This window comes from Chrysoperla carnea, chromosome 3, assembly GCF_905475395.1.
Source record: "Chrysoperla carnea chromosome 3, inChrCarn1.1, whole genome shotgun sequence".
Classification (NCBI taxonomy): domain Eukaryota; kingdom Metazoa; phylum Arthropoda; class Insecta; order Neuroptera; family Chrysopidae; genus Chrysoperla; species Chrysoperla carnea.
Genome location: NC_058339.1, coordinates 5,997,358 through 6,023,206, shown reverse-complemented (window position 1 = coordinate 6,023,206; position 25,849 = coordinate 5,997,358). Strand labels below are relative to the sequence as shown.

The 25,849-nt window shown below is 32.2% G+C and overlaps 6 protein-coding genes across 7 annotated transcripts in view; 3 read left to right on the top strand and 3 right to left on the bottom strand.

Annotated features, from left to right (window-relative positions):
* The window catches only part of LOC123296799 (probable E3 ubiquitin-protein ligase NGR_a03640), a 659,126-nt gene that overhangs the window by 8,075 nt on the left and 625,202 nt on the right, over nucleotides 1-25,849 (bottom strand). The window lies entirely within an intron of this gene.
* On the bottom strand, nucleotides 479-4,782 carry LOC123296807 (magnesium transporter NIPA2). Its single transcript, XM_044878462.1, has 3 exons — nucleotides 4,404-4,782; nucleotides 4,194-4,336; nucleotides 479-3,268 (listed from the first exon to the last, which is right to left on the bottom strand). Exons 1-3 carry the CDS (start codon nucleotides 4,621-4,623, stop codon nucleotides 2,546-2,548), a joined length of 1,086 nt encoding a protein of 361 aa, XP_044734397.1. The 5' UTR covers nucleotides 4,624-4,782; the 3' UTR covers nucleotides 479-2,545.
* On the top strand, nucleotides 6,222-8,229 carry LOC123296808 (UPF0692 protein CG33108). Of its 2 annotated transcripts, XM_044878464.1 has the most exons (4): nucleotides 6,222-6,249; nucleotides 6,361-6,526; nucleotides 6,625-6,880; nucleotides 7,326-8,229. In XM_044878464.1, exons 2-4 carry the CDS (start codon nucleotides 6,394-6,396, stop codon nucleotides 7,618-7,620), a joined length of 684 nt encoding a protein of 227 aa, XP_044734399.1. In that variant the 5' UTR covers nucleotides 6,222-6,249; nucleotides 6,361-6,393; the 3' UTR covers nucleotides 7,621-8,229. The 2 variants fall into 2 exon arrangements, with proteins under 2 accessions (XP_044734399.1, XP_044734398.1); XM_044878463.1 differs by lacking the exon at nucleotides 6,222-6,249 and having other exon boundaries at nucleotides 6,298-6,526.
* Nucleotides 8,912-9,735, top strand: LOC123296809 (rRNA-processing protein FCF1 homolog). The gene is made up of 2 exons (XM_044878465.1): nucleotides 8,912-9,054; nucleotides 9,118-9,735. The coding sequence occupies exons 1-2, from the start codon at nucleotides 9,052-9,054 to the stop codon at nucleotides 9,724-9,726; spliced, it is 612 nt and encodes a 203-aa protein (XP_044734400.1). The 5' UTR covers nucleotides 8,912-9,051; the 3' UTR covers nucleotides 9,727-9,735.
* On the top strand, nucleotides 13,401-21,086 carry LOC123295050. Its single transcript, XM_044876259.1, has 6 exons — nucleotides 13,401-13,444; nucleotides 14,385-14,597; nucleotides 14,663-14,828; nucleotides 14,902-15,031; nucleotides 19,740-19,884; nucleotides 20,793-21,086. The coding sequence occupies exons 1-6, from the start codon at nucleotides 13,401-13,403 to the stop codon at nucleotides 21,037-21,039; spliced, it is 945 nt and encodes a 314-aa protein (XP_044732194.1). The 3' UTR covers nucleotides 21,040-21,086.
* Nucleotides 21,580-25,479, bottom strand: LOC123296796 (fatty acid synthase-like). Its single transcript, XM_044878450.1, has 6 exons — nucleotides 24,874-25,479; nucleotides 24,345-24,810; nucleotides 24,124-24,279; nucleotides 22,958-24,044; nucleotides 22,185-22,460; nucleotides 21,580-22,016 (listed from the first exon to the last, which is right to left on the bottom strand). The coding sequence occupies exons 1-6, from the start codon at nucleotides 25,391-25,393 to the stop codon at nucleotides 21,660-21,662; spliced, it is 2,862 nt and encodes a 953-aa protein (XP_044734385.1). The 5' UTR covers nucleotides 25,394-25,479; the 3' UTR covers nucleotides 21,580-21,659.

Genomic DNA, 25,849 nt, shown 5'->3' with positions numbered 1-25,849 from the left:
AACAATCACAGTTACTTATTGCCCACGTCTTAGGATTATTCAAAATTGATTATCAGACAAAATTTATTAAGGTATATTGCGAACTATAGTCTCGCCATCTGTGAATTAATTAAATAAGTTGTCAGAAATCTTAGCCGATAATGTAGGTAAAACGAAATGTTTATGTCTGAATAGAAACATTTACTTGAATGTGTGGATAAAAATAAATATGTATATGTTATAAAAACTTCCAAATGCGATAATTTTTTTAAGATCAAAAAAGACTGTCAAGTAACAAGAACACAACTATAATTTCCACATTTATTGACAGGAAATCCAAACACGAGAAAAAATTTTCCTTTGTATTGATATGTATTTATTAAATTCTTTAAAATGTGGTGAAAAACTTATTTATTTCTAATGCAATATACCTTAAATAGCTTATAATTTTTAAGAAAATTTTAATGATTTTATCATTATTAAATTGCACTGGGTAAACTTTCAGTCATTGCATTTTTATTGCATTGCAATTATAATACAGAGTGTTCCAGCAGTAATAAATAGCACAAAAATTATAGATAGAGAATGAAATTCGGATGCATTGGAGGAAAATCCCAATTTTCGAAAAAAAACTCAAATTTTAATATTAAGAACGTTGAACGTAAATTTCTCTGTAAATATAAGGTAAACAAATAAATGGTCTGATAGTAAATTGAAGTAAATTTTAATTCTTTCAACTTTGCTTTTTATAAAACTTCCATTTTTCTTAACATTAATCGAGAAATTCTTAAAATCAAAAACGATACAAAAGAAGCTCTAACTCGTCAAAGGACTTTTCAACTTAAAATTCCATCCTCTATCCACAATTTTTCGAATAATATATTTGGACGCTCTATATTGTATTCATTTCATTCCTCAATCACAACCAACAATTTATAAGATACAAAAAAAACTGCGACATAAATATATCTTTTAAAACAAAATAAATCAACAAAAACAGTACCTAATAAAAAAAAATAAATACTAGAAGAAAATTTCGTAGCATTCTCAGAAAAGTTAACAAAATTTTGATTACGAAGGTTTTAAAGTAAGTTCGAAATTCCAACTTTTTATAGATCTTATCAGTCGGAGTTCTATTAAGTAAAAATATCGAAATAAGTAATTCCCAAAGTGGTCTATATCGACCACTTTGGGGTCGATCCAAGGCGTAAAATGTCCACGGAAGCGTAAATATGGGTCTATGAGAATAAAAAGTGGTTTTCGTTATTATTATTTCTCTAATTGGCTTCATATAGATCTAATACATTAAGAAAATTAAATTTAATTGTAAAATATTATTGATATGATTGAATTTGGACCATCATTATCTATTTGACAAAATTTTTTTGACAATAATAGGGGGTTCTATACGAAGTTTCAAAACCAATATAATTATTTTTAAATACATACACCTCATACATTGGAACTTCACATTTATTCGGGATTTTTCCAATAATAAAAAAAAAAAAAACACCCAACAAAATTCGAAATTTGATGATAAATACCGAGATTGCGTATTTTATTAGAAATATATTAGGCTATTTTTTCACTTAGTTATAAAAATCTACTCAGAGTCTCGAAATAATGCATGTTTTAAATATATAAGTCTATGATCTACACACTTATATGTCATGTATCAAGTTTTGCGTAAGGTTTTCTATTCAATTAATTACCCGATATTAAAAATTTTAATTAGAATTAGTTTAATTGATCCTAATTAATATTAATTATTAGGCTATGATTCTAAATCCTCTTAAAATATACGGAATAATAATATCAAAAAAATTCGATTTTGTAAATACATTAAACAATAAAAAAAACGCAATATTTTTTCCTTTAAAAAAACAAAATATTTGCATGCATGTACCTTTGTTGTCCTTAAACCCTTTTTGACTCTTCCACATCCAGAGGTCAATTTCAAAAATTCAGCACGCTTTTGAAAAAAAAAATCTGGATTGACCTTGCGTACGTTTTACGATCCTTTATTTAAAACTTTTATACTCGTTAGACAGCTGCTGTATTTTTCCCCGCTCATTTGATGTTTTTTTTTTGTCTGTACGATTTTTCGTTAATCAGATATGAGCAAATATGTAAGACGTAATTTTGGGCAAAAATCAGAGTTTTTTTTATTTCACCTTCACCAAAACTTGAAAAATGAATGTTTTTTTAATTCTCGCGTTCAAATTAAAGATAAACTTATGTACTATAGAAATCCTTTTTGGGTTTTTATTAAACTACAGCATGGAAAACTTAAACGGATATTAAAAGTACATCATTGCAAACTTTGAACTTATTTTATTTATTTTAATGACTCTTAATTTTCGATAGCCTTGACACTTTCGATCCCATAATGTATTGGTGAATGATGTCCTAGTAGAACCCAGAAGAACCAAGGGAAACAAAGTCACATACAAATATTATGTATTTTTAACGTAAATTAAAATTAAAAGTTTCGCGTTTTCTTTTTAGTACTTAAATTAAATATAGGGATGAACACATACCCTCTCTATTTCCGTTTAATATCATGTCACATAGCACGCGAGACCGTACTACTATTACTGCCATAAGTTTGTTCTAAACTACTGTCATTCTTAAACAAACTCTGTTCATGAATCCGTACATTTGATAACATTTCACGTTTCGGTTTCAATATACCACGTACATCATTCATCGATATATCTAAATCTTTGAATGCATTCAATAATACAATTGCAACAACAATTACCAAAAATCCACATAAATTACCAACAACATCTCGTGCTTGTAAATTTTTCCATTCTTTAAAAAGTATAGCGGATGCGATAATAACAAGTGTTGTAAAAAATACATAATAAACGGGTGTTACAATACCGGTATTAAATAAATCTAATGCTTTGTTTAAATAATTCATTTGTATAAATATACAAATGATTACGGTTACCAAGAAAAAATATGTTAACCAATTACCAAACTCATTACTTTTACCACCGAGTGTTTCTTTAATTGCTAAACCTAAACCTTTACAAGACATAACAGTTAAACTACCAACAGCTGAACATAATATTATGTAAACGGTAACATTACGATGTCCATATCGAGGTCCAAAATAGAAGGCTATTGATACAGCAACACTTATTACAAATAATACGTATAAAATAAATTCGGGATCTTGTAATTTTTCTAAGAGCATTGCTAGTGAATCGATTTCTTCCTCCTTTGGCGAATGTATAATTATTATTGTCGATCCAAGTATACATAAGAAACATCCAAGCTGTAATTTAAAATCAAGTTTGATTATTTTGATTATGTCATTTGCGACTCCAAGAAACTATAGGGGGCACTGTAAGTGCGATTGAGGAGGGTATAAACATCTATCTCTATGGTATAAACAGAAGATCTTGATCTGCGCCTATCATTTCGGCTGCCAGATCACTGTAGTGTGTATCAAGCGGAAGTGATGGCTATTCATGAGGTTTGTGAATGTCTAAGACTGAACAGCCTTAGGTGCAGGGACATTACAATCTTCACCGACAGCCAAGCGGCTCTAAAATTCTTCAGCTCAGTCTATCTAACGTCAAAGGTAGCACAGAACTGAACGAATAAATGTAAACCTAATATGGGTACCGAGACACAGAGACATTCCAGGAAATTGTGAAGACATTCCAGGAAATTGTGAATTGTGACACAAGCATCAATAAATACCCGGGAGTTTCATTTGCAAACTGCAAGTTACTCCTGAAAGAGGATATCCTGAAAAAGGATAACCTAACCTAACCTTGTTACGCTTTCATGCAATAACTAGCGAATGGATTTGAATGAAACTTAACAATAATATAATTCATACATCAGAATAACACATGAACTATAATTTATAAAGATATATTTAAAAAAAAAAATTAAATTTAATCTGACATTTAAAAATAGTAATTGTAAAAAAATCATGGACATCTTTTCTGATATTCTGAATGAATTATGACTATATATAAGTAAGAGCAGGGGAGGTGGAGACTATAACGCGGTGATCTTTACAAATTTTTACTCTTAAAACCAGCGAAGCGAGCGGTTTTCAAGCAAGTATAATATATTATATCATTCATAACTCTAGTTCCTAAACCAATAGCCTTTTCCAGGCTTCCTAAACCTCCAGGCTTTTTCATAATATTCAATATCTTAAAAATACAAATAATAGTACTTACTTTCCCAAGTAAATTCAAGTTTTCATGTAAAAATTTGGAAGATAAAATAGCTGCGACAAGAACACTTAATGCACCTAATGGAGTAACTAAAGATGCTGGAGCAAATGCATAAGCAGCAAAATTAGCCGCCTCACCAATTCCCACTTTAATAGAATTATATGAATTAATTCCAAATATATATTCGTAAATTTATAATATATTTGAACTTACTTGATAATAAACCTGCCCACCAAATCCATTCTTTTAAATATCCAAAACCTCCAGATCCAGCACGAAGTGATCCCATCCTACTAAGCCTAATCAATGCTATTTTCTTTATAATAAAACTTGACCCGATGAATATACTTGAACTTATTGCTAATCCCATTCCAATATAAAATTCAGTCTCATTGTAAAGCTGACTGAAATTTGTACCATCTGTTCCAGCCATTTCAAAATATTTTTTTTTTAAATATATTAATGTCAATTTCAAAAAGGTAAATATGTTTTAATATAATTTAAAAATTATCATTATTTAATTATGTTACGTAATATATTAATCAGCTATCACTTATCCAAGAATTTATATAAGTAATACATTACATTTAAATAATTCCTTTAATAAAAATATTTTTTAAAAGCAACTTAACCTTGAAAAATAAATTCTTCCTGAATCATATGTCAATAATGACATTAAAGAAAATTTCCTAATATCACTGTTACCAATTTCCCCTGGTTGGTGGTTTTCACACGGTCTAGTTAAGTTGACGTCAAGTTATCCAATCGTTTGTTATTATTGATAAACTTAAGTTAAAATTTATGTTAAGCTATTGACTTAAAATTAAAAACGAAAACTAATGAAATTCTTCCTATATTGCTTTCTCCGTAGGACTTTTCGTCTTTTGATAATCGATATAATTTCTAATGAACTCTACAAAATTATTCTTTGCGCCAGCCTGTCTCTATAAAAGCCAGACCTCTGCCAAGTTCCAGAACAAAAAAATTTTTTCATACAATCTGTGCCGTGAATGCAGGCAGAAGAAGTCATTTCTCATTCCAGGCCATATACTATATATTATATTCTATGTTCCAATCTCTTTTCCCTAAGTGGATGATTTGTATCCAGAGTTAATTTTATGTTTTGAACTAATTTGATTCTTATAATTTTTCTGTAAAAAATCGTTTTTGGGTTAGGTTAGGTTAAGTTAGGTTAGAGTGGCTGCCCTGGAGTGGGACACACTAAGACCATAGGGTCCGTTGTAAATACCGTAAATGGGTTGGCCCATCCCCGGCCACTACTCTATAAACCATTTGGAGCTGTTTAAGAACAGCAGGAGGGCTTTGACGTCGACTGACTTTAGGTCGGAGAGGTCGTCAAAGAGAAGTTGGCTCAAGTAAGTCCATCTCCTCATGACAAGAGCTGGGCAGTGACAAGGAAGATGAGACATCGTATCCTCCTCGTCACCACTGTGACAGCTCCTGCAGTAGTCGTGATACACTGCCAGGCCTAAGCGTTCAGTGATAGTGTCCTGTGATAGCCGCAACAACTTTGCGAACAGAAGCCCTTGGAAGTGATATGAGAACTTCGGAACGCCTGCGATTGTACTCAGACCATATCTGTCTTGTAATACCACAAGTACGTTCTTACCTCCATCTAAGATTGGATTTTTTCAGAATATCCTGTTTCAGGAGTAACTTGCAGTTCGCAAATGGAACTCCCGGGTATTTATTGATGCTTGTGTCCGGCAGCATCGTGCCATTTCTGACAAGCTCCTGGAATGTCCCTATGTCCCGGTACCCATACCAGGTCTACATTCATTCGTTCCGCCAGCTCATTTAAGGACGTAATTAATTTTGAGTTAATTTTGAAAAAATCCCATCTCACATCGAATTATTCCGACGCTGATTGGTTCATAGATTTTTAAATCATCAATGACACTTCTGTTGGTTATTTAACTTTATTGTTATATTATGTTGGTAGTTCAACAGAAATTATTAAAAATTTATCTATGAACAAACTATACTTACCTTAAGCTTTAATCTAGGTTTGTAAAATTGGGCTTGAAAAAGAATGAGGGTAAAATGAAATTTTATATTTATTTTCATATTTATTATTTCTAAAAACTCATGAAAATAGCGTATGATGATGTTACTATTAATAAAAAAAAAAAAAAAAAAACTTTTTTAGTTTTGTTTTGAGAACTAATTAAAGCCTGCATAAATGGATAGTGAAAATACTGAGGAAAATCCATTGTTTAAAGATGTTTATGAAGCTAAACAGAAATACAGAATTTGTCCTCACGAAAAATTTGATATTCTTTCCTACGTTCCGGTTAAATCAATTTTACAAAAAGGTATTTCATAATACATGTGCTTTACTCGTGACATTTTAGCGAGTTAAATTTAACCAGTTTTTAAAATAAACTTTAATTAAAATTAAAATTTTATTAAGGACCCCAATGTGGTTTGGTTGCCGTGCAAATGATTTTAAACACAATAATACCAAATTGTGATATTACTATCGAACAGATTTTTGAAAAAGCCAAAACAGCCGAATATACTTTGAATGGAGAAATGTTTAGCACTAGAAATTTATCAAAATTGATGAATGACTGCTATTTAAATAAGAACCTAGGAGTAGTATCTTTTGGAACATTCAATGAACAATGTATAGATCATTTAAAATCAGGCGGATTACTGCTTGTACCGTATCCTTATCTATTTTAATTAATAAATAGAATTATTTATGTTATTGTTAGTATCTATTGATACTAAAACCTTGAAAGTTCAAGGAAAACGGGGATTTGGCATGATATGACAACCCTGAGTATAGCCATATTTATCATCAAGGTTGTTAACAGGGTTGCCAGGTTTTTTAAAAATTAATTCTTTATTTAAATAACGCCGCGATTAATTCAAATTGTAAAAATGAAATAAATTTTTGAAAATGAAAAATATACAGGTGTTGCGTAGCGCGTGATTCAAATATTGAGTATTTATACGAAGTTCGATCTTTGTATCTAGATATATAAATCCTAAAGTAAAATTTTCCATAGCCATTTATTTACCTTACTACCCAAGTACCTTAACATGATCATTAAAATATTTCAACATTTTTACATTATTTACAATAAAAATTCCTTACAATAAAAGGTATGATGCTGATGGAAATCATTCTCCTTGCTTAAAAAAAGGGCATAAAGCACATTGGGCTGTCATAAATGGTTTAGTTCTAGTTGGTGAAAAACTACTGGTCACAGCTCGTCATGGAAAGTCGAAACATTTAGCAATATGGGAATTGGATGAATTGTTAGCAAGTAATAGTCAACTTGAAGAATTTAGTCCAGATCGGAATGCGTCAAATGTTCCTTACATTGTACCTGAGAGTGGTCTTGGTGGACCTGATGGATTAAAAAATTTATGCATATTTATTAAACCTTCTCTCTAAAGTTTCGTTAAATTTTTATACATGCGAAACGAATAACTAATCCAAGAAATACATTATCTAGGAAACATTCAAAGATGGAGTAGTTATTTGGTTAATGGCTTTTGTGAACATTCAATAGGCGCAAAATGAACTTCATAGAACGGTTAAACGTCATGGACATCTGCCATAAGGAAGAGTCGAATTCATTACAACACTGCCAATTGACGTAAACTGCAAATTTGGACATTCTAGTGGGCCCTTTCTTTTTATACCTTATAGGAAATGTATCAGAGTATATTAAGTTTAGTTCCAAGTTTGGAACTCTTAGAAATATTGATGTCCGTCCGTCTGCCTGTCACTACGATATCTTAAAAACTAAAATATTTATGGGACTGAAATTTGTATAACGTGTTCAGGGCGTGTAAAAAGTGAGTTTGAGTTCGTAAATGAGCAACATATATCAATTGGATCATGATCCTTGATCTCAGGCTGAGGATCTAATTTTAAACTAACAATTATTTGCTCTACCTCCTAGTTATACTTACAGATTTTTTGTACAAATTTATTTTTGGAAGTTAAACTAGAAATTTTGTAATCAAGGACATCAAGGTTCATTTTAAGTTTTGTATAAATTTGTGCCTTAAAATTTTTCTTACTAATAATAAATGAGAATACTTATTTAAAAATGTTTTTATTTATTTTCTTTTTATTTATTTATGTTGTCCACACACGTCAACCATAGACCTTTTCATCATGTCATATGCGCAAGTGCAGAGTTTATTTTTTCGTACTGACAGCAATAAGTAGGACTAAGATAGGAGATATTTGTTATGCATTTTATCACATTGGTTATAAATCATTTAGTACGAAACCAATGTGAATCGTGATTTTAAAATGAAAAGCCCTATATGTCAAACATGTTTCCATGCTAACAAACGAATCAAAAACACTTAAAGAAGGCTTTGAGCATACTTTCAGCATGTGCCTAGTTAACAGCCAGGCCCAATGATACCCTGCCTCTTCCCCCTGAGTGACACTCACGCCACTCGGTTATACTCCATCCCTTTTAAAAAATTCCTAAATTCATGGTCTGAATACATAAACTCTGCATTTGCGCTTATAACATCATGAAATGGCCTATTGGCATTTTGAAATCTGATCACAGCTTTGTATATGGCAACGATATTATTTCTTTCTGTCTATAAATTAGAAAGTCGACAGATTTGGCCTATTTTTTTGACAGGCTTGATCTTTGTAAGTTCGTGTAAACATAACTTACTGGTTCTATTTTATACAATAAGTCTGTGCTTCTGTGGAGTTGAAGTCTGTGATTTTACTTCAACTTCATCACAAGTAAACAATTCACAAACACATAACCTCTAAACACGTGTATCAATCAAATATAGAAATTATAAAAGTTAAAATAAAAGATTGTGGTAAAAGTTTGTTAAAATGGTAAGATTTGTATACTTTTTTTATTTTATTTGCAATTTTATATAACTATTATTACCATTCTAGGGAAAAGCAAAAAAAACACGTAAAATTGTAGAAAAACGTTTCGCTAAAATGAAGAAAATGATAAGTCCCAGTGATCCACGCATTAAAGAATCGAAACGTGCACCGTCTAAAAAGAAGAAACCAGAAGATCCACATGCAATAAAAGTACATGAAGCACCACAAATAAGTTCAGCATTATTTTTCCAATACAATACACAATTGGGTCCACCATATCATATTCTTGTCGATACGAATTTCATAAATTTTTCGATTAAAAATAAATTAGATATTATACAGAACATGATGGATTGTTTGTATGCAAAGTGTATACCATATATAACAGATTGTGTGTTGGGTGAATTAGAAAAACTAGGACAAAAATATAAAGTAGCATTACGTATTATTAAAGATCCACGTTTTGAACGAATTACTTGTATGCATAAAGGAACATATGCTGACGATTGTCTTGTACAAAGAGTCACACAACACAAATGTTATATTGTAGCGACAAATGATAGAGATTTAAAAAGACGTATTCGTAAAATACCGGGTGTTCCAATTATGTATGTTTCACAGCATAGGTATACTATTGAAAGATTACCAGATGCTTATGGTGCTCCTAAGAAATAAAATATTTATAAAAAAAATTTGTTTCTAGTTTTTATTGCTTTCCTTTTTTCCATTCCAGAACGAACTTGTGGTACTACAAGACAGATATGGTCTGAGTACAATCGCAGGCGTTCCGAAGTTCTCATATCACTTCACAAGGGCCTTTGTTCGCAAAGTTGTTTCGACTATCACAGGACACTGGCTGGGCGGCAAGCATGCTGAACGCTTAGGCCTGGCAGTGTATCACGACTACTGCAGGAGCTGTCATAGTGATGACGAGGAGCAGACAATGTCTCATCTTCTCTGTCACTGCCCAGCTCTTGTCATGAGGAGATGGACTTACTTGAGCCAGCCTCTCTTTGACGACCTCTCCGACCTAAAGTCAGTCGACGTCAAAGCCCTCCTGCCTTAAACAGCTCCAAATGGTTCATGGAGTAGTGGCCGGGAATGGGCCAACCCATTCCGATTTCGATGAAATTTATTACGAGGATACCTGAAAATATCAGGACAAAAAAGGCTGTCTTTTTGAAAATGCCACTTAAATTTAGCTTGCTTCTAAGTTATGTTTAAAACTTCTTAAATTTTTTAGGGGAAGTGGGTAAAAATATAAATAATCTATGTATACTACTTCATAGCAAAGCGAGCTCCGAAGCCAGTCCTATGTTTAATTCTTAAAAAGGAGTCCTTTTTATGGGATCAAAGATATATTTTGTGGAGTGTAAGAGTACTAAAATGATAAGAATGTTGTGTATTGTATTTATAGAATCTGGGATCGTGCAAAGGGATCGTGGACAAATGGAAAAGTTTGCTCCGAAAATTTATTATTTATGAAAAAAAAAGGTAGTGGCATCTAGTTAAACCTTTTATAATTTATAAAACAAACCAATTGATTCTTCCGTGTATATTAATTATTGATTGAACCCTTCGTCTGTATTACTGTGACATCTATAATAAGAAATGCAAAATATTTATAACAATGCGTCATGAATAACATACCTGGGCTTTTGAAAATTGAGTATAATTTTAATTGTTATCTCTATATTGATAAAACTATTACGTTCGCATTTTAAAGTAGTTAATAATATCTAAAATTTAAATGGAATATTTATAGAAATTATTTTATTAAAATATGTTAATTACTATTTGAAAATGATTGTTTTAAACCGTGAAACATTTATAAAATTATTAAAAGTAAGTAAATATAAATAAAACATTTTAAAATCGATAAATTTTGCATTTATTACAAACTGTAGCATATACATAGAAAATCAACTTTGAAAAAATTTAGTAGGAAATTTTCCTAATATTATATATGGGGCGTCCTAAAGCTACAATTGTAGCTATTAGAAGAACAATTTTGAGGGAAAAGTTTCTTTCCAACTTTTGGTTGGATATACCTTTTACGGGATAGAATTTCGTAAACTATTGTTTGTTGTTTTAAGAATAACTACATTAATATAAGTCAATTTGAAATTTTTATGATAAAAACAAAAATTTTAGAAAATAAAATCTTCAAATCCAAATTCATCATCTATCACTCTTCTAATGCGGTATTTTTGAAACACCTTGTTTTTATAGTATGCGAGCATTATAAAATTAATCCATATTTTTGTAAATGTTACTGTAATTTTTGATATTGCTTTACATATATTTAGTTTTAACTTTGTAAAGAATGTTGTGATGTGTTATATGAATAAATTTAGCTACTGACGATGATTGCGTTGACAATCTAGCTATCGATCTTTAGGGATATTTAAGTCTGTTGTATGTTTATACCATGTATATTAAATATATCAAGGTATACTAAGTTTAGTCCCAAGTTTGTAACGCTTAAAAATATTGACGCTACGAACAAAATTTATTTTGCGACAAAAATACCAAAGAGTTGAGAATAAACAACGCCAACAACGAAGATCTTATCATTAACAACCAACCCATAGAGCGGGTACGACAGTTCCAATACCTCGGAAGTATTGTTTCTGAAAACGGCGGCACTGATGAAGATGTAGAACAACGAATCAGAAAAGCCAAGGCAGCGTTTGCGCTACTTCGACCCATCTGGAGATCACACCAACTCAGAAGACACACTAAATTAAAAATATTCGAGACTAATGTTAAAAGTGTTCTTTTGTATGGATGTCAAACCTGGAGTCTCGCAAAACATCACCAGACAACTGCAAGCTAGTCTTTATCAACAGTTGTCTCAGACACATCCTCAACATTTATTGGCCCAACACGATTTCCAATGAAAACCTGCTGGACACCTGTCACCAAACTCTAGTAGCACACACCATCAAGCAACGCAAATATGGTTGGATTGGTCATACACTCAGGCGAAACAACAGCATTGCCAAAGAAGCACTTGAGTGGAACCCCCAAGAAAAAAGAAGGGTGGGCCGACCTCGTCATACTTGACGAAGAACCCTGGAGCAACAAATTACCTAAGAAGGCAAATCCTGGGGAGAAGTCAAGTCCATAGCACAGAATCGAGTTCGTTGGCGAGCATTTGTTGAGGCCCTACGTCCTCCTCGGGATCATAGGACATAAATATATATATAATAATTTTGGATATTTTGTTGCAGGAGAATTATGCACACTATTATGATACATTAATATCACCAAATAACAATAAAAGTAACATCGTGTTATGTATACCAGCTATTGAAATTGCACAAATAACAAAACACTTCATTGGTATGTAAAAATTATTTTTTCTCATCTTCGTGTAGAAAGTGTCAACTTTGGGCCCGCTGTGCAAAACGAAGTTGACGCTTTCCGCCCTCCGCCAGGGGAAAAATAGTATACACCCCATGAGAGCAAGTAAAGAATGTCTCAGATCTAATGTTCATTGTCAAACTTTCTTTACTTTTGCTCCCTATGTGTGTAATATACTATATTATTATTGATTAGTTGGAACAGTCGATTTTATTAACAATGGTTTCATTTTCATTTTATGTTTAGAATCACACATATTAGAAATATGCGTGCAGAATAACAGGTAATTTTTATTTCTTTTTGTATCTACTCTTACTTCGAATTTCAAGTTTAAGCTCACTACATTTATACTTCGATTTACCTAATAGGAAATACCTCGCTATTCAAAATATCATCTTTAATTAATTTCATCTCGTTGGTCGGTTACGGAAAAATAAAGCAAACTTAGTTTAAGATGGCATACTAAAAGAGTTGTATATAGTCATGATTCCGTGGTTTATGTACAGACTTTGGCTCTAGGACAAATTTTATGAACTTTAGTTTTACGCGTTTCACTAATTTTCATACTTTCGATTAGTATAGAACCGAGAAAAACTGGCTTCATTCAGTGAACATACCAGAGTCGACAAAATTGTAGCAAAACAACTTTGTTCAGGAAATAGAAAATGAATTTTTCGTTTGTTGGCCACACAATTGTATTGAAAATTTCACTACAGCCACTGGACAGTCCTCTCCAAAGCAGAAGCGAAGCACTTATATGTGTCACTATCTTATAACATTTATAACATTTATAATATTCTAATTATATATTAATGTATTTTTATTACTTTTTTTAAGCCACGATTTAGAAGTTTATATTTCAATATTGAATTACAATAAAATGTAATTGAATATTGTTAAGAAATGTAGCTTGAAAAAGTATTACAAAAACTCATTAGTACAGTAAAACATGTTCTAAAACGAGTATCTTGAATACGAGCATGACAGAATTATTCTTAGAGGTATCTGGTGCCCAAGATGAAAGGTATTCCCGTCGCCTCCTGGAGTTTTCGAGAAATTCGTCATATAATGAATCCAAGTTCGTTCTAGACTAATTCTGTGACGATATTTGTGTTCAGCGATTATATGACGAATTTTTGGGAAACTCTAGTTGGCGACGGAGATACCGTTCATCCTGGAGCATCAGGAACCTCTGAGGCCAATTCTGTTACGATATTCGTGTTCAGCAACCCAAAAACCTCGGAGTAACGAGCTTGGACTGATTAGAAGGCGATGGGGTTACCGTCCATCTTGGGCAGCAGGTATCTTTTAGACCAATTCTGTCACGATACTCGTGTTCAGCGACTTACTGCTCAAATTTTTCGAGCTTTGATCATTTTTAGTGCTTCGTTTCTTCGTCTAAATACACATTGTTGTAACAATTAATTCGATACTTACAATTAAACAGTTTTAATAATTTGATATTCATCATTTTCAGATGTATATCTTATAATGGTTTAATTTTCAATAAAATCGAAAACTGTTTAGTTAATGAACTAGATGATGCACAAACTCGAAGTGCAGAAATTTTATCATCATATTTATTTTGCGATGAATATAATAACATTAATATTTTTATTCTGAATAATTCGTTAGTCACAACTGAACCAGAATTTAATATAAAAGACATCGAAAAAATTAAAATTCATCAATTGGAGGAGTAAGTATATAGGATCCAACAAAATTTACAATGATCCACAAAATTTTCGAATTTAAATAAATGCCACAGGCAGCAATTATTTTCATTTTTCAATTTTTAATACCTCAATGTGAAATCCATTCGGAGTCGAATCTGTTGGAACTTTTGCGCATGCAAAATCCACCACAAAGAAAACGATTTTTTGGGAGAAAGTTTTACTTATTTTTAAGATATAGTTGTTTGAAATGAAATGAACTGAACCTAATTTCAATTTATACTTTTTTAGTGCAAATCTATTCCTTAAAAAATATAACAAAATTGGGGATAGATTTCTTCATGACATCGATATTTTTACAGTGAATCATTTAAATGCTGAAGGTGTAGTTAATGAAATTCAAAATATAATGAAAGAAAAATGGTCACATTTGTTACACTTACAGCATGATGAATTACAACAAAATGCTTATTTTCAATGGTGTTTAACTATTTCACTGGAAAAGTAAGTTTTCCTCTTTTCTAGAGTTATAAAATTGAACATATTCATTGTAGGGTTTTTTTTTTTAGTGTTATTGTCGAGAAATTGTATGAAAAAGTTATGCATGTTTTTCATAATGAATTCGAATGTTTGGATATGATATATTTTGCAAAATGTAAGAAATTATCCAAATTAGATGTAACACCCGATCAATTAGGAATACCAAAAGAATTTGTAACACCTTTACCAGCAGCTGTAAGTTAAAATCTGTCTTCGATTTTATAAAACAATTTAGGTGTTTCAATAATTATCCAATTATATTTCTTAGATTGTTGAATTAGCAACATTGGATACACAACGAAGTCCTATAGAGAAGCTAAATTGCTTACAAACAACTTATGATTTAATTTTAGCAGAATTAAAAGGTGGAATTATTGAAGTAATAGCCGAAATCACAGGTAATCTTGATATAAGAAAGAGTATTTTTTAGCCACTTTAAAGCAAATGATCATCGTGTTATGTGCACCTATGAACACTTTTCGATAGACAAAGCTACCACAGCCGCATTTATCAATAAATAAAATTTCATAAAAATTATGTCTCATCTTGTTGTTAGACGGGTGTAGGTCGACCGTATTGTTGGAATGAGAAAATTATTTTGTACACATTCTATTAATAAAAATATGTGTTATTATTAAGTTGGCACTAGTGTAAAAAAGCCGCCATATATTTTTAGTTGTCAATATACATAATGTAACAGAGTTGTACATTTTCAGTTTATTTTTACTTTAATTACAAATCATTAATTATTACTTGTGTTATTTCAATTATCCTGTGATCATCAAAACCGACATTCCAAGAGGTTATGGGCCTTTAAATTGGATATTTTTTGGTGACACTGAAAATTTAACCTCAAGTAGTGTATCCGTTAGCGAAGTAATTAGTGAAGTGTATCCGTTTTTATACACGTGAAAATGTCTGGAAACAACTTACCGGTTATTGAAAAACTTAAAGGTAGGGAAAATTATAACACGTGGCAATTTTCCATTCGAACTTTTTTGGAATTAGAAGATCTTTGGACATGTGTTCTCGGTACCGATTCTACCGCTGATGAAGAAAAAAAGATCAGGCGCGATGTTAAAGCCAAATCAAAAATTATTCTGTGTATTGATCCCATCAATTATGTGCACATTCAAAATGCAAATACTGCGAAAGCAGTTTGGGATAAACTTAAAATAACGTTTCATGATTCTGGACTTGCACGCAAAGTCAGTCTTATTCGAACTTTAATAACCACAAATCTTGAAAGTTGCGAATCCGTAGAAGACTATGTAGGAAAAATTATGTCAACCGCTCAAAAATTAAACGACATAAATTTTGAAATAACTGATGAATGGTTGGGAACATTTTTATTGGCTGGTTTACCGGATGAATATAAACCTATGATCATGGCCATTGAAAGTTCTGGAATCCCACTGACGGCTGATTCTGTTAAAACAAAGCTACTACAAGAAGTGAAAAACAATAAACCTACAAACTCCGTGGCATTATACAACAAACAGCAAAATTACAATAAGCATCAATATAGAAACACAAATCAACAAACCAAGGGTCCGAGATGTTTTAATTGTAATGGATATGGGCATATTTCAAAACACTGTTCACGTAAGAAAGTAAACAATTCAAATTACGTAAAAAATAAGCAGACGACTTTATTATCATGTTTCAATACATCCAACTCAAAAAATAACAGCTGGTTCGTTGATTCCGGCGCTTCAGCTCACATGTCGCACACCAAAGTTCAAAATTTAAAATCTGCAAGTGTTGCTGACATTATGGTAGCAAATAGTCATCGAATTAATGTAAAAGGGATTGGAAGTACAGAAGTAAACTTAAATAATGTTTCCGTCAACATCAAGGATGTGCTTTATGTTCCGGATTTATCAGCTAATTTACTATCTGTCAGTCAAACTGTTAAACAAGGAAACACTGTGATTTTTGATAATAAAGGTTGTCGTATTCTTGACAGTGATGGTTTTCAAATAGCTAGTGCTAGTTTAATAGACAATATTTATAAACTTGATTGTGAACCTAGTATTAACCAATCGTTACTTACCAAGTCAAATATAATGGATTTATGGCACCGTCGACTAGGACATCTCAACTATGAATATATGAAAAAACTTAAATGTATTGAAAATGTTTCAAACGTAAATTCCTCCGAATATAATTGCGATAAGTGCGTAATATGTGTAAAAGGTAAACAAACACTGAAACCGTTCAAAAATGCAGGAACCCGTGCTAAAAATATTTTAGAGTTAGTGCATTCGGATTTGTGCGGTCCAATGGAGAGTGTTTCGTTAGGTGGTGCACGATATTTTTTAACATTCATTGATGATTTTACTCATAAAGTTTTTGTTTTCACTCTTAAAAATAAAAGTGAAGTATTTGAACATTTTAAAAATTTCAAAGCATTTGTTGAAAATCAATCCGGTTATAAAATTAAAATTTTGCGTACAGACAATGGGGGAGAATATTGCTCGAATGATTTTACTCGTTTCTTACAACAATCAGGAATACAGCACCAATTGTCTACACCGCATACTCCGCAGCAAAATGGGCTAGCTGAGCGTATGAATAGAACAATTGTAGAAAAGGTCCGGTGCATGTTATTAGATTCAGGTTTAGGGAAAGAATTTTGGGCAGAAGCGGTTTCCACAGCCGTTTATTTAATTAATAGGTCACCCACAAAATCTTTATCTAATGGCATCCCTGAGGAAGTTTGGTCAGGTACTAAAGTGAAACTAGATCACTTAAAAATTTTTGGTTGCAAGGCAATCATGCACATACCCAAACAAAACCGCAGGAAACTTGATCAAAAATCCAAAGAATGTGTTTTTGTAGGATACAGCTCAAACTGTAAAGGATATCGTTTATATGAACCCAAATCGAGACGTACCCACATCTCTCGAGATGTAGTTTTTTTGGAAAATGATAATATTTCTAGGAAAACCGATGTTGATACTGTAAATTTAGATTTAGTGGGAGGTAGTCCTCTGGACATAGACAATAATTTTAATGAAGATGTACTTGAAGTGGGAGAAAGTGACTTTGTTGCAGAAAGTGATGACTCAAGTACATATTTCTCTGAAAATTCTTTGGAAGACCCGACCTTCGAATTTCCACAGGAAGCAATACATTCCGCAGATAGCACTTCTACAGATCTACGCCGATCTGAGCGACCTAAAAAACCAAAAGTATTGGATGATTTTCTGTTATACATGACAAAATCAACTAACTTTGATCCAATATCCGTGGAAGAAGCTCTAACCAGGCCCGATGCAAATGAGTGGAAGTTAGCTATGAAAGACGAGTACGACTCGTTAATAGCAAACCACACTTGGGATTTGATTGACGTTCCAATTAATAAAAACGTCATTAAATCAAAGTGGGTTTTCAAAACTAAACGTTCAGGGACAGGGAAAGTTCAGTACAAAGCTAGACTGGTTGTGAAAGGTTGCGCCCAGAAACCAGGGATCGATTACGATGAAACTTACTCACCTGTAGTAAGATATAGCTCAATTCGATACCTTATGGCTCTGGCTGTGCGATATGACTTATGCATAGATCAGATGGATGCTGTCAGTGCCTTTTTGCAAGGCGATTTATCTGAAGAAATATATATGTCACAACCCGAAATGTTTGAAGTCAATGACAAAGCTTGCCGACTCCGAAAAACTATTTACGGTTTAAAACAATCTAGCAGGGAGTGGAACAATAAATTGAATGATTGTCTCCTTCAAGCGGGACTCACGAGGAGTAGGACCGATTCATGCGTATATTACAAAATCAAAGAAAAAAAACTGACATTTGTGGCCGTATATGTAGACGACTTACTGATTTTTTCTAATGATTCTACTTTCAAAAGTCATTTAAAACTCCAATTGAGCTCTAGATTCAAAATGAAAGATGTTGGTGAAGCGAAACATTGTCTAGGTTTCGAAATTTCTCGGGATCGTTCCAAAGGAAAACTATGGATTGGTCAGAAAAAATATATTGAAGACATTTTAAATAAATTCAATATGTCGGATTGCAATCCAATAAGTACGCCATTAGATACGAATCAAAAACTTTCCAAAAATATGTCTCCGAAAACGCCTGATGAAGCGAAAGAAATGTTGAACATTCCATATCAACAAGCTGTTGGAAGCCTCTTATATGCTGCACATGGCACTCGGCCAGATATTGCGTTCGCGGTTAGTGTAGTTTCGAGGTTCAATAATAACCCAGGAAAACCTCACTGGAATGCAGTGAAAAGAATTTTTAAATATTTGAAAGGGACTGCGAACTATAAATTAGAATTTTGTAAAGATGAAACTGACGATCTAGTTGGCTATTGCGATGCCGATTGGGCGAGTGATGTAGATGAAAGAAGGTCAGTTACGGGATACGTTTTTAAATTCCAAGGTGGTCCCATAACTTGGTCAACTAAAAAGCAAATCACTGTCGCTTTATCGACAGCCGAAGCTGAATACATGGCCTTAGCGGCAGCCACACAAGAAGCCATGTGGCTTAAAAATTTTAGCAAAGAGTTTAAGCTAGGTCCGTGCTCTCCGACGGTTATTTTCTGTGATAACCGAAGTGCAATTGATTTAGCGCATTCTAATGCTCATCATAGTCGAACCAAACATATTGATATTCGACATCATTATATACGCGAAAGAATTATATCTGAGGATATAAAATTGGTGCCAACAGACACTAATAGTATGTTAGCGGACGTCTTAACGAAAGGGTTAGTTCAGACAAAACATGTCAAATGTGTTAGTGGCATGGGAGTAACGGGGTTTAAAGAAGAGCTAGAAAAATAATTTTCTAGTGGGAGTGTTGGAATGAGAAAATTATTTTGTACACATTCTATTAATAAAAATATGTGTTATTATTAAGTTGGCACTAGTGTAAAAAAGCCGCCATATATTTTTAGTTGTCAATATACATAATGTAACAGAGTTGTACATTTTCAGTTTATTTTTACTTTAATTACAAATCATTAATTATTACTTGTGTTATTTCAATTATCCTGTGATCATCAAAACCGACATTCCAAGACGTATACCGTCCCAGACTCTTAGACTTTTATAATGTTTTATTTATTTTTTTTTATAGATCTTGAAATACCAACAATAACAAATGAAATAATAACGTTGTTATTTATGTATGTTATAATAAAATCTAAGCCTGTTCATTTGATATCAAATTGTTATTTCATAAATAACTTCCAACATACAATCACACCGGATCATGTGTTCAGGTAGGTTATATAAGTTTACACCACACGCTATATAACATTAATATTGCAAAAAATGTCACATTATACTTTTCACTGAAATTCTTATTCAAACATAGACTTAAAAAAAATAAAAAAATAAAAATAATGGTTTAACTTCCGTTTCTCTGAAATATACGTCTATAACAGAGGCCACCCACATCATTAACGAAGCGACGACAATGTGATCATAATTGTTCACACTGCAGCTGACTGGATTCGAACCCGCAACCTAAGTCTAGATCGACGAACGGTCAGAGTCTAACGCCTTAGATCGCTCGGCCATTTAGGCTCTAAAAAAGGCTCAAACATAGACTATTGTTTAATCGCTATATCGGACATTCAAAAAGTATGAATCAATCTTTCTTTGACGATCTATTCGATCTGAAGTCCGTTGACGTCAAGAAAAAACTCTTGCTGTTCTTAAATAGCTCGAAATGGATCTTGAAATAGTGAACGGGGATGAGCCGACCCACTTTTGGTATCACAACGAGCCCTATTGTCTAATGTGTGACCCAGTTAATGCTATGAATATGTAATTTGTATCACTTACATAGCAGTGTGAAACGTTTGTGTATTCTGTATACTCAAACATACAAATAGGACAGGACGATTTTAAATATAATTTGAGTCACTTACATAGAACAGGAGTAACGGACTTGGTTACGCTTTAGACCGGGTATCTAGAGGACCCGGGTTCGAGTATCTTTGTGTTATTTTTTCGTTTCTTTCTATCTTGTTCAAATCTGAATTAATGTTTATGGTTTTTTTTTTCATATTTCTGTGAAATAAATCTGAAAAACATATTTTTTAGCAATATTAATAATACAAATTTTAAAACACACAAAGCTTTGATGCTTCAATGATCTTAACTTTTCAAATAATTTTTTTAGTTCTATTTTACAAATATTTCAACAAGCTGTCGATAAATTGAAACATTTCAATATTGAAGAACTTAATCCTCGTAACGCACAATTTCATCCGAACATAGGACTAGGAGATTTAATACAAATTACCAGTGAAATTCACTCACGTTTTGATAAAAATGGAAGGCGCATTTATAAAATTTCATCTCCTAGTGATCTACATTTAGAGCGATTAACTGCAATGATTGCTGCTGCTACGTTGAAAAATTCTTGAATTAAAGATTAATATTGTCTTTTATGTAAAATTTTTAATGAAAATGAAACCACCTTTTCATAGTGAAAAATTGAATAAAGAAAAAGTATATGTTCTTCAGGATTACATACAAAGGATTACATACAGGATATATAACAAAGTAAAAAATATAAATACTGTTTAAAAATGTTGTAATTAAGTGTAAAAAATATTTAAAATACTTTATAATTTTGAGATATTTAAACGCAGTTTTTTGGTGCTCTCTGTTGATGACGTATAAGTACGTGATCTGTCAATTTTTGACAGTTCAATGTATAATTTACACTTTAAAAAAATGAATTTACAACACAGAATTTACACTCGTTATTATTAAGTTTTCTAATAAAAAGCCGTAGAATAATATAATTTAATGAAATACCATATAAAATGTAAGTAATTAATATCATACAGTTAGTCATGAATACTTTCCCCTTCCTTTCATTTTCCCTATCCCATTTTATGACATGTTATGTACAGTGTTTTTATTGTTTAAAAAAGATTGAACTATTTTAATATAATTAAAGAGAATTGAAAAATGCATTTTAATATGCTTTTTTTTTCTAAATTATTCGAAGTAAGACAACGCAGTACTAACCCTACTCTTACGAAAAGAATTCATTTACTAAATTTGGTAATGATACATTTTCTAAAACAGTGTAATGATCCCCTTCTAGTAAAGTTACAGGTATCTCCGATGATTCTTTATCCACCAAGGTCGATAAATCATAATCTTCAGACGATTCACTAATCACTTGAACAGTGGGTCGAACTAACGCAATCGGAACATTTAATTTAATTTCTTCGGATATGTTGTAATTTAAAATTGAATTAAATCGTGCCAATAATCCATTACAAATTGTACGAATATATTTCTCAGAATATAAAGATACATCTTCCGGTTTTTTGGATAATAATAGGTCCACTCGTGATTTCAAATCAGGCAGACTTTCCAGTTCATTCTAAAAAAAAGTGTTTGTTAACTACTAATCAAGAATATCAAATATTTTAAAAAATTTTTAACTAAACACATTATACAATACGACTACTGTAAGGCTCGCTAACTTTTTTTACCCGTACGAACTTAATAGTAACTAACACACGAACTAAAAGTACTATGCCAAACTCACCAAAATATTTGACACATTTTCTGGAAGGAACCACGATAATATCAATGCTATTAATCTTGATTCGACAGTATTGGTTGATATTTCTTCTGACATTGACATTGAAAGCTGCATACGAATGATCTTTTTCAAAAATGTTGGCGATCCATCAATAAATAAACAACGACCTTTATGCCCTAATTTTTCTAATTGTGAAATAATTTCTGTTGCCAATACTGAACCATATGAGTAGCCAACAATACCATACTCTTCACTTTTCGCTAGTTTGGATTTAATTAGCTAGAATTAAAAAAATAATAATAATAATTTCGATTCGTTTTTGGAAAGAAGTTTCTTAACGTGGTTTGCCATGGTGAGCAAACTGGCAAAATCGTCACGTAACAAAATAAGATATACTTTGTGTGTGTGCGTGCCATATCCATGACAACCACGATATGTTATTTTTATTGATTATAGTACAAAAATAGCAAAATTCGTATACTATAATTATGTACGTCTTGGAACCCTGCCTACTTGACACTACAGATTGAACAGGTTACCTAATTGTATTTATTTAACGTTTACATTTGTTTCTGTACAGCTTCGTTAGGAACTTCGTTTACCCTGTATACATCCTGTATATATCAAGGTGTTTTAATAGGAAATTAAAATATTAAAAATTATTAAGTGATTGTTAAACATTCTCAGCAGATATATGATAAAGAATCGCTTTTCACTTTTACGGTTTTCATGTTTTAATCGGTTGAGTAAAAAATTCAATTTATACATGTACTTACTGAGACCATTTTTTGTGAAAGAGCACTAATGTTATCAGTAGTATCCTCAAACGAAGTCTGTAAACCATAACATTGATAATTTAATCTTGAACATAGTGCTTCAAATACTAGACAATTCCCTTCAATTCCAGGAATGAAGAATAGTGGCATTGATTTTTCTTTATTTTTGGTTGATGGCAATTCTATCATCGGTTCTATATCTTCATTTTCATCACCCAACGTACGAATAAGCATTTTAAATATATTCTCGGGGGACATCGAGTTTTCTTTCATTGTATCACCTGATTCAGTATTATCAACCAGTTGATTTTGCAGTTCGATTAATTTTGAGAAAGTTAAATTTCGTATATCTTGTGGTGTTAAGAAAAGCTCAAATTCTCTTTCTAATGTTTGTTTAATTTCGACTGCCATCATTGAATCCATACCAATCTCCGACAGTTTCGCATGTTTACTCAATTTTTTATAATCTTTTATCCCCATAATAGATACAATAGAATCTAAAATACTTCCGCCGGCGTTGAATCCATACTTTTTCTCAGCAACCACCATACTTGCAACAACAGGTGATGACTGTTTCAAGAAAATATCCATGGCATTGAAACAGCTGTTTAAGCTCTGTTGAAGCGTTCCACCAATTTCTAATATTGTATCATTATCTTGCATATCGGCAACAAGCCCTACTTCACCAATAGCACCCCATTGTATAGCAAGAGCTGGATATCCACTGGCATGACGCTCTTCACATATACGTTCCATTACTGAATTTGCCATTCCATAATTAGTTTGACCCGCATTACCACGCCCGCAGGATACACTTGAGAATACAACAAAATGTCGCAGCTCTGGACAAAGTGTACGACTCACTTCATCTAAATATTTTGTACCCAATACTTTCCCACCAAAAGATGTTTGAAAATTTTCAATACTTTGATTTTCAAACAACGCATCCCGTAATATTACGGCTAAGTTGTAAATACCATCAACCGGACCAAATTGTTCGGCAAATTGCAATATTTCTATACACCCTTCTTTTGTTGAAATGTTTGCAGTAGAAACTTGTACGTTAATACCAGCAGAGCGCCATTTTCTAAAAATTCATTTGAATAAATTGATGAAGCCATTATAAAGGTTTCTAAGGACAAATTTTTTTATGAACTATAACTTACTGTATTCGAATTGATTGGTATCCCTTTCTTAAACCCTGTCTTGACGAAAGTATTAAATTTCTACAACCTCTCTGAATCAACCAATTAGCTAATTCCAATCCAAATCCACCAAGACCGCCGATGATCACAATCGATTTATTATGCTTTACGTATAATCTAACAAATAATTTGCATTGAGTTAGTTAATTCGCTGATAAATCAGAAAAAAATATATTACATACCTTGGAATTGCAGGTACCAAAACGGTTTTCTGTGCCTCATTATCACGAATTTTGATCAATACTTTACCAATGTGTTTGCCAGCACTGAGGTATCTAAAAGGTGCTTCTAAATTTTCAATGTCAAACACAGTCCTAGGCAAAGGCTTAATGGCTCCGTCTTGAATGCCTTTCGATATCATTGAACGAATTACTTCTTTCTCCTCGGCTGATGCCTCCATCGTATTATCCAACATGATTCCATGAAACGAAGCCCCACGCATAAATACTCCCATTCCAAGTTTATTATTTTTGGATAAATCAAATTTACCAATTTCCATAAATTTTCCATGTTCAGCTAAACACCGAACAGATGCTAGTAGCTTTTCTTCAGCCAGTGAATTCAACACAAAGTCCACACCACGACCTTTTGTTTCACTCATAACCATTTGTTCAAATGTAGTGTCACGTGAATTGCCAATATGACTCTCTATAATCAGTTTTTATTTTTAAAATTAGAATCAATAAATTTTTAATTTTCGCTGGAAATTACCTTTAATTTGTGGAAACATTTTTTTTATGAATTCCCGTTTCTCTTGCGTTCCAACGGTTGTGAATACTTCGCAACCATAATGTAACGCAACATGAATAGCAGCTAAACCAACACCCCCCGTTCCAGAATGAATAAGGACTGAGTGACCCTTAGACATTCCATATTTAATTAGCGATCCGTATACAGTCGAATAAACAACAGGAACTGTTGCGGCATCTTCTAAACTCCAATTATCTGGTACTGGCCACGTCAAGTTTTCATCATATTCAACTCTTGTTGCTTGTCCAGCGCGCGTTACTAAACCCATATACCGTTTTCCATCTAGACCAACTCCAGAAAATTCTAAGCCTTGAACACAGTCTAATGGCAACACACAATCAGGGTCAGTTTTACCTTTATCCATAAAATCACTGCTCAATTTTCCTGTCGCTAGCATAACATCGCGAAAATTCATTGCCGAATAACAAATTTCAATAATTCTTCTAGGTTTTGAGGACAGTGGCAGTTCTATCCAGGTCATACTCGATAAATCTCCTCGAGTTACGCAATTAATATAAGCTGTGTCAGTTATTGTTTTTGTTCCTAACAATTTCAAATGACGATATCCACCCCATATACCATTCAGGTACACATTTACAGCCAAACCAAGATCTAATTGTTTTTTGTAGAATGGATCGTTGATATCGAATTCTGGTGCATTCTTATCATTTATGAACACAGATTGAATTGAATTACTTATGTATTCTTTTCGTAAACAGTTAATCAATCCAATTAATCCACTGATTGGTTCATTTTGTGAATATAAAATAGTGGGTATTTTACTTTTCATTAATTGTTGTAATTTTTCCATCCAAGGGAATTCAAGGTCATTTGTAATTTTTATTATTTCTGTAGATTTGTTAATATTTAATTTCTGTTTTTTTCGTAGCATTAATAGTTTATCATTTTCAGTAAATAGTTCACATAATAGATCGTA

Bases quoted from the DNA above. Each gene is read 5' to 3' on its own strand.
- LOC123296807 (XM_044878462.1), bottom strand. From the start codon at position 4,623: ATGGCTGGAACAGATGGTACAAATTTCAGTCAGCTTTACAATGAGACT. The intron at 4,337-4,403 runs GTAAGTTCAAAT...ATTCTATTAAAG, and splicing joins GTGGGCAGGTTTATTATCAA to TGGGAATTGGTGAGGCGGCT. The intron at 3,269-4,193 runs GTAAGTACTATT...TTTAAATTACAG, and splicing joins ACTTGAATTTACTTGGGAAA to CTTGGATGTTTCTTATGTAT.
- LOC123296808 (XM_044878464.1), top strand. From the start codon at position 6,394: ATGGATAGTGAAAATACTGAGGAAAATCCATTGTTTAAAGATGTTTAT. The intron at 6,527-6,624 runs GTATTTCATAAT...AATTTTATTAAG, and splicing joins TAAATCAATTTTACAAAAAG to GACCCCAATGTGGTTTGGTT. The intron at 6,881-7,325 runs GTATCCTTATCT...TTACAATAAAAG, and splicing joins GGCGGATTACTGCTTGTACC to GTATGATGCTGATGGAAATC.
- LOC123295050 (XM_044876259.1), top strand. From the start codon at position 13,401: ATGACAGAATTATTCTTAGAGGTATCTGGTGCCCAAGATGAAAG. The intron at 15,032-19,739 runs GTAATCTTGATA...TTTTTTTTATAG, and splicing joins AGTAATAGCCGAAATCACAG to ATCTTGAAATACCAACAATA. The intron at 19,885-20,792 runs GTAGGTTATATA...TAATTTTTTTAG, and splicing joins ACACCGGATCATGTGTTCAG to TTCTATTTTACAAATATTTC.
- LOC123296796 (XM_044878450.1), bottom strand. From the start codon at position 25,393: ATGACCTGGATAGAACTGCCACTGTCCTCAAAACCTAGAAGAATTATT. The intron at 24,811-24,873 runs GTAATTTCCAGC...AACTGATTATAG, and splicing joins AATGTTTCCACAAATTAAAG to AGAGTCATATTGGCAATTCA. The intron at 22,461-22,957 runs GTAAGTACATGT...TTTTAATTCTAG, and splicing joins TTTCACAAAAAATGGTCTCA to CTAATTAAATCCAAACTAGC.